Raw genomic sequence first — 12,855 nt, forward strand, 5'->3', positions numbered from 1 at the left:
TGCGATGCTTCTGGTGTTGCAGGCGTATATAGGCTACGGTAATCGCTTAGCATCACGTGAGCCATAAGCTTGTTTGGCGCCTAAGTAGTAGCAAAAATACGATATATTTTATAGAGATATATTTGATAGAGAAAGTGAAAATAAAATGACAGAAATATATATTATTTCTCATTGATGAAGGAGTTGCTGCCTACCTCTCATTTTTTTTTTTTGAATTACCTGAACGTTTAATTACTACCTTAGTTGTTAGAAAAAATATTTTGGTATTCTAGTTACCTGCCTAAAAAAGGAGTTATTGTTCTTCTACCTTAGTCTAACTCACTCACACTCGATAAACTCTGAAGAGTAAATTTATAATTTAATATTAATTTAATGTAAAAATTTTCTCCGATTAAATCACCAAAGAGTTTTGATATATCTCATATTAAATATAAGCAAAACGAGAAAAAAATGTTAGTATTCTTCAAAATCATTTTATTTGATTCAACGATGATCATCCTTTTTTGCCTTATTTAACGTACCAATATATTCAAAAACGTATTTAGATTAATCCGCAAGATACAAGGTATTCATAAATTAAGATTAAATTCATGGTACAGAGTAGAAACTCGATCTCTAGGCTCACAAAAGTTATCTATAACGAGGTTTGTACCTTCGGGACATGGCTGTTACCAGAAAATATTGCTATGCGGTCATAGAACGGAAAGTCGGATCAGAAATTGTATGAAACAAATTTACGTTAAAGCTTTTATTGAACTTGTAATGTTTTAAAATAAGTAAGAATGTGTACGTCAAATCAAGCAATCTGAATTCAACCCACATATCAATGTCCGCTGAAAAAGCTGAAATTTAGAATTCACCTTTAGTTCTGAAGACAAAGGCTTCAGGCTGACAGGATTTAGGCTGAATATATTATAAATTACATCTGATATAAGTTGCAATATTTTGACGATACGATATCGTAGCAGAAGGAGATGTGCAAGCAGTCGCCAGTTCAATCTCCATACACGACAATATTAGTGAATGCTATAAAAATGCTTGTTATAGTCTAGGCGTTTGCATACCTTACTGGATCAACTGGATTTAAAAGTATATATTCATTTATTTCTCAGTGCGATCTCTTACTTTCGTTAAAATCTTCAAGAAGTCAAGTTTAGTCTAAATAGTTTTCAGCAAAATTGTTATATTTCAAATTCAACCCTATGGAAAAATTCTCAAAAACCTCATAAAAAAAACATGGACAATTGCAGACCAAATTCTCAAAGATCTCATTGCTTCTCATAACTTAGAAGACGACTAATTAAATATACCTTTTACGTGGCATTTAATTCCTAAAAGAAGCTTTCATTTAATAAAAGATAAGCTTTAAATCTAAAATTAATTATATTAATTAGAGAAATATATCAATTACAGGAAATTGCTTAAGAAAATTCACTGAACAATTTTAATTGGAGGGTAATTTTAAATAGCCATGACGTCGTACCAGATTCCAGATATAAATAATAAAGCTTGAGTAAATCCATTTCGACAAAATAATTGTCCTAAATTGAGCGAGATACATTAAACCTACTTTATTAAACGCCTAATTAATTTAAATAATATCCTTTTTCGAATTTCAAACTTGTTGTCTGATTTCAACTTGTCAAATTAATATGTACGATTTTTATTTTTGTGTTACCCACAATTAGGAATTCTAAACATTTTTGAATATCATATCAAAAATTGACCGCTCCAGCGGGATTCGAACCCGCGTCTTCGACATACCGTGTCGACGCTCTAGCCAATTAAGCTATGGAACGATATACCACTAGAGCGAAACTTTTGATATGATGATTTTTACTTTCGGTTTAAGCGAACCGTGGCGCCGTCTATAGTGAGTTCTTTACAGAGACTCGTAACTATTCAAAGTTTCATATTACAATGAAAATCTTTGACAGGAGACGACACCATGCTATTTTTAATATGTACGATTTTTATTTTTGTGTTACCCACAATTAGGAATTCTAAACATTTTTGAATATCATATCAAAAATTGACCGCTCCAGCGGGATTCGAACCCGCGTCTTCGACATACCGTGTCGACGCTCTAGCCAATTAAGCTATGGAACGATATACCACTAGAGCGAAACTTTTGATATGATGATTTTTACTTTCGGTTTAAGCGAAGCGTTTTGTCAAATTAAATTTTTTTTAACGTATTCAACTGAATTTGTTTCATTGTTAGAAAGATGACTGGTTTAGTTTAATTTGAATGTTGCGCAGTTTTCCCCACGACGTTATGTTGGTATTGTTATTCTGTTATGAATAAACTAAAGGGATATAAGAACTTTTAAACAATATATCAACGTGTCTCTTATTCTGTGACTTACCGTAATAAAACATCCTCTATTTTGTGACTAAGGGAATGTCCGGGGGGGGGTCCTTAAACGAAACTTGGTCATAGGGGGATGATCTTAAGTTTTCGTCACGTAGTCAATAATTTCAGAAAAAACACCAGGCTTTTTAAGCTATATTCAAATATGGCACTTTTTAAACTCATAAGTAGCAACACTGATGTTCATATGCCAGGACGTCAGCTGACAGTATACCGAGCAGTGAACTATGGTTAAAAAGATATTTAAACTATACTTCTGAACTACTACGTGAAAAGTCAAGAGGGGGTCTTAGTTAATACTACGGGTAATCCTAAGGGGGAGGAGAGGGTTAAAAAATTGTAAAAAGGGTCACAAAGTATGGGTATGTTCCCTTACCATACCAACGTACCCTCCGTCTTGTAACTTACTATATCAAAGTTTCTGTTTTGTGAATGAGATACGAGTGTATACGTAGACTCTATTCTGTAATACGTAATATAAAGTACACTCTTCTATGACTCACCATTTCAACGTATTCTCAGTTCCGTGTACATTCTTGATTACATTTTATCATAAAAGAAGGCATACAAATTCAGTGGATGATTCAATATGTGTATCTGAGAGGTTATTCATATTCAGTCACTGTTCAAAGATATCTTGTCTGAATCTCATAGTATATGGTCGAGTAGCTTTTTTTATACAACTCGGTTGACAAACAAGCTTACGACTCAGCTAATGGTAAGCGATTTTAATCGAGATATGATGACTACTTTTTGAGTAATCTTTGATAACGCGGATTATTATTTTGCATCTACTTACGTTGTATTACTTGCCTTTAGAATTGAAGTAGGTTTTTTTTTGCGTTTGCCAGCGGACACTATTTTTTTTAATATCTATACTAATAGTATAAAATTGAAAAGTTTAGTTTGTTTGTTTAAGCGCACTTATATCAAGTACTACTGGTTAAAACTTAAAAAATCTTTTCGTGTTGGATAGCCCAGAAGCAGGCCATAAGCTATTTTTGTTTTCAAATCTACGTGGATAAAACCACGGGTCATAGATTGTATTAATGTTAGTGGAATAAGTTTGATATAGATTGATTATGACTTATGGGAGATGAGGAAATTTAACTCGGAAATACAAATGAAACCACGCAGGTAGTTTACCGCGTTACATTTTGGGTGAAAATATATAAGAAAAATTACACGTATTGATTATACATTTATTTAAAATTATATATGTAGGGACTTTAAACTCGTGTGTAATCGAAATAAAACCTTTGAAAGTCTATATACGCTTAAAACATCACGGTATGACCCAGGGGAATGGAGCAGTAACCCTAAATATCTATCGATTTATCGAGTCTCAAGTCGTTGTGGTGAATCACCGCATAAGAGCCATCCTTCATTATACTATCCAGACAAATCTTAATTAAATTACACGTACACGTTACCTTTTATAATAAAATTAAAAGAAAAAATATGAAAAATGAATCCGACAAAATGTCAGTTGTTTCAGAAGTAAAATTTTAATAGTTCGAATTGATATATAAAACGGATTGGAATTATGACTAGTTATGTTCGTAAGTTTAAGTATTCTGAAGTTATACTTTAATTTTATTTTTATATTTATACTTATTAAAAGTCTAAATATCTCAGATTATTTTCAACTACGAATTATCAAAGATAATTCAACTTAAGTATAACGACGAAAAATTAAAACAATATTCTCAAAAAAAGTCAGAGAATCGACTCTTATTGATTCTATGATAAATTAAACGTATAATTTACTGAAAAATTGATTCAATTTAAACTCAAAGGGAATATAAATTATGGAAATATATCAATTGAAATGAACGATTTTGTATAATCCGACAAGAGAATTATAAAAAGATTGAAGTACTTATAGTAATTCTACTCGAAACAGAACCATTTTGTTAATTAAGTGTTTTTTTTATACAACTAGGTCAGCAAACAAGCGTACGACCTTATGGTAAGCGATTACTGTAGCTTATAGATACCTCAAATACCAGAAGCATCGCAAATGCGACTCTACCCCCAATTCCCCCTAGGAGCTCTGGTCACCTTACTCCCCACAGGAATGCAACCAAACCACAGGATCTTCTGTAAGGGCGAGGTATTTATCCAGTCGAACTGGTCCAGATTTTGAGCAGGATATTTTCTGCTGCGCTTTACTTCAGTTCCATACAAATCTATTCCTCCTGTGATGAGTGATGTAAGTCGAGTTATACCCTTTTTGCGATTTTGGCGAAGTTCATTACAAATTTTTCCAAATTCAAGCTTCTCTCAATCCTGAATAGTTATCCCATCTCGAGGCTCATTTATTATATTTCATCATAATTACGAACTAAAAACATTGGTAAGTGAAAAGTGCGCTGTGTGGCTATGATAGTGCGTTGTATGACTACAGTAGTAAAGAATATAGCCACTTCCTCTATTCTCGTGGGTGTCGTATACGATATTTATTATTTATTAATTAATTTATTTTCTTTTTTTATTCTATGAGGCTTGCGTACAGCAAAAGAGAGCTTTTGTTCATGAATTATACAGAGTAGTCTTTTGTATACATGTATTGAAAGTAAATGTTCACTGTGATGTATTTATATGGAGCATTACTCTCAATTTCATTCCCTTAAATCTCAAACAGTTCACATATTAATGATTGCACATTTTTATGTGTCATGAGAATTATTTTCCTTAAAACTTATAATGTATTTTAAACATCCACTATATAGAATGTCACAAATAATAGAAAACTATCATAGAACCTAAATACCACGATAACTATAAAAATAACGCGATTGAATGATAGGTATCTGAATAACCCAAAAATATATCTTATATTAATTTAAACTTGTAGAAAACTCACAACACTAATGGCAAGTAACTTTACCAGTAAATACTTTACTTCGGTTTTCGGTGGAACCAATGATATTTAAGTTATACAATTTGACTAGAAAATGTGTATTTCATTTTCTGGTATCTGCTAAACTTTGAATAAGACTTTTATGCTCTGTTAACTTTGAATATGCATTAAAGCGACCATGAAAATTCCAGTAAAACCGATAAACATTGATGATACAATCTCTTTGTTCCAGGAGTGACGAGCCTAAAAGACGTCCAGCTTCTAGTCGAACCCTCAACCGTCATCAAGGGAGCGACAGCAGCACTCATTTGCCACAGAGACATGCAAGGAGCACCGTTGTATTCTGTCAAATGGTATCGTGGTAACCATGAGTTCTTCAGGTACACCCCACTGGAGGTACCAGAAACTAAAGTGTTTGGATTACCGGGTATCTATGTTGATGTAAGTATTGATGTTAAAACATATATTTCATACATGTAGGAATTCATCAGAGCTTAAAAATATAATGAACTAGCTTCCCGGATAGACTTCGTTCTGTCACAAATTAATAGTAAAAATTATTGTTTTTTATTTTTATTTTTAGTATTAAAACCTTTCGTGGGCCTTTTTTTTGTTTTTTTTTCTTTTGTTTTTTTTATATCACTAGGTCGGCAAATAAGCGTACGGCTCACCTGATAGTAAGCGATTACCGTAGCTTATAGACGCCTGCAACACCAGAAGCATCGCAAGCGCGTTGCTGACCCAATCCCCAATGCCCAAGAGCTCTGGTCACCTTACTCATTAACAGGAACACAATACTGCTTGAAAACAGTATTATTTTGCTGTGATCTTCTGTAAGATCTAGGTACTACCCCAGTCAAGCTGCTTCATTTTTTGAGCACGAAATTCCCGCTGTGCCCTACCTCAGTTTAAGAGCCTTAAGGAAAGTACAAAAAATAAATTAGCGGAATTGGTCGAGCCATGCTCGAGCTTTGTTCTTCGCAACATTCATTTTTATTTATATAGGTATATAATTAATTGTTTCGTCAAATTACAATTCTAATGACCACAAAGGAATGACTTTTAGTGTGAAATTTAAACAATCGTACGTTTTCTGATTTTTTTTAAATTATCTGTGCAATTTCTTTAGTTTTATGCCATAAGAATATTTTACAAAGTATAAGAAAACTTTAAAGAAAACAGCCCAATTAATCTAGCCTTTCTCAAGTTTAACAATTAGGAACACACTTTGCGATTCATTTTTATTTATACACTAGCTGCTGCCCGCGACGTCGTCTGCGTGAACGCTATACAGCACCAAAAATACCTACGATTATACCTTTTAAAATAACATTCATTTACCCGTTTCTCCTTCACATTTCATATCTACAGAAAAATCTCATAGATGGCGCTGCTTTAAAATTGTCTTGTCTACTTATATTCATTTAATTATGTTTATCGGCTTAGTTACTGATATTGCGTGATTTTTATAGTGTGAAGCTAGCTTATATAGCATGGTTATTAACATAATAACAACAACATTCAAATATCCGTCGCTAGATTACACGTTGTTACAGAATGCGTTGAGGAAATAAAGGTTCACTGCTCGTTCCCGGTAGGTGATAGCATGATAATATGTAGCCTATATGTTGACCCGACTTCTAAATAATATTCGTGCCAAATTTGAAGTAAATCCATGCGGTACGTTTTGAGTTTATCCCGGACATACATACAGACAAACAGACAAACAGACAAAAATTCTAAAAACTATATTTTTGGCTACGGTATCGATTGTAGATCACACGCCAAGTATTCTTTTAAAAAAATATTCAATGTACAGTTTTGACTTTCCTACCATTATATTATATGTATAGATATTTTCTTTTAACTACACTTCCTTTTCATATAAAGCGTCTATATTGATTTTAAATTCATTACTGAACGGTTTAACTCCAAGCCAGTGAGGCACTCTTCTAATCTACGACGCGAGTTTTGCGCTGTGCATTAATCTGGGATTTCAGAACGTGTCGCGGTCAGATATTTCGTTCAGTTGAACTTTTAATCCTGGACGGTTTAATGGCTATTTCACTTTCTACTTCATTTTATTCTTAGTATAGGACACCATTTAAAAACAATTATTTTATATGTAAAAATTGAGAAGATGCGATATCAAAGCATATATTTGTAAGTTTAAAGTACTTCCATGTTCCATGTACGCACACACATACATTAATCTAAGTAAAAGTTATCAGTGTATGAGCACGCGTATGTAAAGATTGTGGTCAAGAGCTTGTACATTATTCTCATTATTTGTAAGGAAAAAAATATGTAGTACATAAATATTTATCACACACAATGATGTTTTCTGTATTGTTTGTATAATATTTGCGAGTTTGAAAGAACTGCCAAACAAATTCTTTGAAACTCGTACTCGTAATACGGTTGATGAACTGTACAACACAATGCCTATTTACTGATGAATACCAAAGCCTCTTTATTAATAAACGTAATATATACGTATATTTACAATTCAAGAATACGAAGCTATGGACAATAGTCCCGTAAATTTGTGTCTAGTCCAATTTATTTGTGTAGATTTCTTGTTTTTACAACAATTCCTAGTATAACGACCATTTTATTGTAGTGATGTGGAAAGATTTGTCTGAGTTCACTGTCTTTGTATTTTAATTTTGTTTCTCCGATGTTTATCGAATTGTGCCATAATTGTGTTTTCATTACCAGCCCACAGTAGTAGTAGTATGTAACAGCACACAAGATTACTCTTTATGTGTAGGAAAGAGGAAATATTTGATTGTTTGTTTGTTTGCATTGAATAGGATCCGAAACTACTGAACCGATTTGGAAATTTCTTTCACTATTGGGAAGCTACACTATCCGCGGGTGACCGAGGCTATATTATATTTTCAAAAAATTAGATTTTTTTTTTATTGAATACCCGTGCGAAGACGGGCGGGATGCTAGTAGTATATATACAGGTTGTTACAGCTATAGGCTATATAATATGTCTTTATCGCGAATTCAAGATTTGTTTAAAATAAGCAACTTGGTTTTGAACGCCAAAAAACCAAGTGCGTTGTGTTTTCGTTACCTAATGTTAAGTATCCAAATTATAATTTTATAATAAACTAGCTGTGCCCGCGGCTTCGCCCGCGTAGAAATCAGTGTGTCACAAAGTTTTCCCGGCAAACTTCCAGTGAAACTATCATCAAAATCGGCTTAGCCGTTCCGTAAACCTTCCTCTTGAAGCCTTCTCTCCATTAGTGAAACCGCATGAAAATCCGTTCAGTAGATTTTGAGGGAATCGATCACATACGCTTTTGGGGACTTTGTTTTATAATACACTTACTATTGCCCGCGACTACGTCCGCGTGGTTATAAAGATATGCATTACTATTAAGATGTTTAACGCAAATTATTTTTTTTATTTCAGTCACTTGAAATGCTTATCACTCTGTGTAACTTTTTCAAACACAATTTAGTATAATTTAATAGTTATTTTTATAAAACCTCTCTATACACCACATTTTTAGTTTTATTTTCAGGCTGCAGTATAAATAGCCTTTCAGGCGAACTTATAGCTGCTGTATGTGTTTCATACAACTATCAACCCCAATTAAACCCCCTTAGCGGTGGAATATCGCAAAATCCGTTTTTAGCGGACCTCTACTAACTATAATCTACCTCCCTGCCAAATTTCATCTTTGTCCATCTTGGATGGATGGACCATCCAGCGGTTTTTGAGTTCTCGTGATGAGTAAGTCAGTGACCTTTCTCTTTTATATATATAGATTACGATGTATTTTTTGGACACTTCCTCACCATCTATAGAGCATACATTTTAAATTTCAAATCTCTTACCTTAATAACATAGGACTTTCATACAAACTTCCAACCCTCGTTTTACCCCCTTAGGGGTCGAGTTTCGTAAAATCAATTCTTAGCGGTAGTTTTCGCCCTATAAAAAGCCTACCTGCTAAATTTCAAATTTGTTGGTGTTATAGTGTCGGAGATTTCGTGATCAGTGAGTCAAACTACGATCCCCTGTTTTAACCCCAAAAAGGAGTTGATTTCTAAAGATACATTATTTGGACACATTTCCACCATCTATACAGCTTATATTGTAAATTTCAAGTCTCTTACTTCAGACACATAGGACTTTCATACAAACTTCCAACCTTCGTTTTACCCCCTTAGGGGTAGAGTTTCGTAAAATCCATTCTTAGCGGTAGTTTTGGCCATATAAAGAGCCTACCTGCTAAATTTCAAATTTGTAGGTGTTATAGTGTCGGAGATTTCGTGATCAGTGAGTCAAACTACGATCCCCCGTTTTAACCCCAAAAAGGAATTGATTTCTAAAGATACAATATTTGGACACATTTCCACCATCTATACAGCTTATATTGTAAATTTCAAGTCTCTTACTTCAGACACATAGGACTTTCATACAAACTTCCAACCTTCGTTTTACCCCCTTAGGGGTAGAGTTTCGTAAAATCCATTCTTAGCGGTAGTTTTGGCCATATAAAGAGCCTACCTGCTAAATTTCAAATTTGTAGGTGTTATAGTGTCGGAGATTTCGTGATCAGTGAGTCAAACTACGATCCCCCGTTTTAACCCCAAAAAGGAATTGATTTCTAAAGATACATTATTTGGACACCTTTTCACCATCTATAGAGGTTACATTTTAAATTTCAAGTCTCTTACTTCAAAAACATAGGACTTTCATACAAACTTCCAACCCCCGTTTTACCCCGTTAGTGGTCGAGTTTCGTAAAATCCGTTCTTAGCGGATGCCTGCGTCTTATAAAGAACCTACCTGCCAAATTTCAAGTTTGTAGGTGTTATAGTTTCGGAGATTTCGTGATGAGTGAGTGACCTTTCGCTTTTATATATATTATAGATAACGAGAGGCTTATTGTCAATGATACTACAGTTTTCTTAGGGATACATTTAGACTCAAAACTTCAGTGGAATTCCCATTTGTCATCCTTGAATGGTAGACTCAGCTCCGCGGCATTCGCAGTTAGAAAAGTACGACAACTGACCGACGTTGCAACTGTACGCTTAATATATTTTAGCTATTTCCATAGTGTTATGTCTTACGGCCTGTTACTGTGAGGTAATGCTGCAGATATTGAGACTATATTTATCGTGCAAAGGCTATTCGCGGCATTCACGATCTTGGAGCTCGAGTCTCCCTACGGGATGTTTTCCAAAAGGTGGACATATTAACGATCGCGTCGCAGTATATTTATAAAAATGTTATGTATATTCACCAAAATATTCATTGTTTTGAAATAAATAGTAATAATCGCATTGTTAACACGAGAAGGAATACCAAAATTGTAACTCCAAGTTTCCGACTGCGCAAAGTAAACGTTTCCTTTCTGGGTCATGGTATTGGCATGTATAATGAAATACCACAAACGATTGGAATTGTCTCAACATAAATTTAAAGTTTTTATTAAAAAAAAATTAATAGATAAAGCTTATTACGCGGTGCAGGATCACATAGTTGATAAAGATGTGTGGACTTAGTGACGCTGTATTTCATACAACATGTTTCTAATTTTGTACTAAAACACAGTTTATATATTATTTTCAAAAGAGTAACTGCGGAGTATTTTTAAAGTTTTAATTTGTAAAATGACCATTCGAAAGTGCTCTTGGAGCCTATTTGAATAAAGCTATTTTTGATTTTGATTTTGATTTTGAATGAATCTGATCAACGTAAGTAATTCAGCAAAAGAGATGTTCAATATTACTTTCAAACCCTCGTATTCAATCGATTTAATTAGCAAGTTGCCTCTTGGCATTGAGGTATGCAAATCCGAGATCAACATATAAACTTTGTTTCGGAAAATAAAAGGCTTTTCGGTGGAAATTAAAACTCTCAATTGCGATACCCGAAAGCCGCGGCAGGATTTCCGCTCGTATATTAAGTCTCTAAGGGGCTGGGCAATATACTTTAATGTATCCACGTAATCGTAATTATCCATACCAATAAAGTTAGGGTTCAATATCCTTAACTATTTGCTTGATTGAAGCTATATTGTATTTTATTTTTGGTTAGTAAATCTGTACAATATTTCAATCTTGTCTTTCTTTCGTATAATATTTGATTGATATCCTGTAGAGATAGACAATAGTATGAAATGATAACTTAGCTTTTGAAATCGAAATATGTAAAAATAAAAACGAGTGTGGTCTAATCACACGACTGAAGTAAAACTTCTTTAGCAAAACGCATCTGACTATGAGAGAAAGAGAGAAAGAAAATGTGTTCTCGCACCTCTCTCTTTTGCTCCGTTCACCTCGCCCGATCACACTTGTCATAACGCTCTCGTCACGCATTCACTAGCTCAATCAGAGTCAAGCGTGCGTAAAGAGGTTTTATATCAATAAATACTGAATATTTCAGTTATTCGTAATTTGTTTGTATAATCGTTTTGATTCTTCAATGTATGAATGTATATATAATCAGGTATATTTAAATCCTGTACGTTTAATATAGCTTCTGTGCTTAGATACTATAGTTTATCCATGTTTATTGGAAGCTCACGTATATTTTTAACAGTTTGCAATACGTTACTTGTGCAAAATAATTATATTTTTTCACTCTTTAACTGACTGTAAAGTTTCCTTTTCCTTTGCTTGGAGAATTTTTGATCGTACACAATTGACAGAATGGCTAATAATAACAGCAGGATGCAGATGCAGATGCAGGTTTCATCCCCGCTGAAATGTTCGATTTTTGATATGATATTAAAAATAGTGTATGTAAATAAATTTAAGACTATAATTTTGTATTATTTTCATATTTTTATAGCGGGCTAAGATTACAGGAAAAAAAACCTATTTTGTAAAGTTGTTTTTCTGACTCGACACTTTTTTCTATTTTTTATACAAATATTTTACATCGGTCTGAAGAATCACGTCGCTATAAATAAATTACTTCAAAGGGAATCCAACAAGAAAATCTGAATAATATATATTATGACGTTTTTTTATTTAATTTAGTCAATGTTTTTATATCAAATTCTAAATGTTATAACATCAAATTTAGCTTTATATTACGTTACTAGATAAAAAAAATTAAGTCGGATTTAGTACAATTTAAAAGCGAGTTTGCTTTAGACCCCACAACTGAAGTAAAAATTACGTAACGTAACTCTTTCTCTTTCTATCTTTACTAACTTATATCTCCCTCTCAACTTCCGTTCACCTCGCCCGATTACACTTTTCGTAACGCTTTCGTCAGGCATTCACCATTTAACTCTCCAAATCAAGCGTGCGTAAAGAACTTGAACGTTTAACTTGAAAACTATTTTGTTAACAGATTTCTACTGGCCAAATACTCTCAAAAGCCACGAATCAGTCATGTCAGTTCTTGATTATACGTGACCAAAATATTTTTAGCGTCATTCGTTATATTAAAATATTTTCAATGTTTTACATGCATCATCATCATCATTACAGCCTACACAGTCCACTGCTGGACATAGGCCTCCACAAGTTTACGCCAAAAATAACGTGAACTCATGTGTTTTGCCCATAGTCACCACGCTGGGCAGGCGGGTTGGTGACCGCAGGGCTGGCTCTGTCGCACCGAAGA

At 33.7% G+C, this 12,855-nt stretch overlaps 1 protein-coding gene across 1 annotated transcript in view; it reads left to right on the plus strand.

Annotated features, from left to right (window-relative positions):
- The first annotated feature begins 5,250 nt into the window (after positions 1 to 5,250).
- LOC123657645 overlaps positions 5,251 to 12,855 on the plus strand; it is a 29,158-nt gene continuing 21,553 nt past the window's right edge. Inside the window, exons 1-2 of the mRNA XM_045593166.1 lie at positions 5,251 to 5,257; positions 5,473 to 5,681. Coding sequence (XP_045449122.1) covers positions 5,251 to 5,257; positions 5,473 to 5,681 — 216 coding nt within the window. The remainder of the gene's footprint in view (positions 5,258 to 5,472; positions 5,682 to 12,855) is intronic.

This window comes from Melitaea cinxia, chromosome 11 (genome assembly GCF_905220565.1).
Source record: "Melitaea cinxia chromosome 11, ilMelCinx1.1, whole genome shotgun sequence".
Taxonomy (NCBI): Eukaryota; Metazoa; Arthropoda; class Insecta; order Lepidoptera; family Nymphalidae; genus Melitaea; species Melitaea cinxia.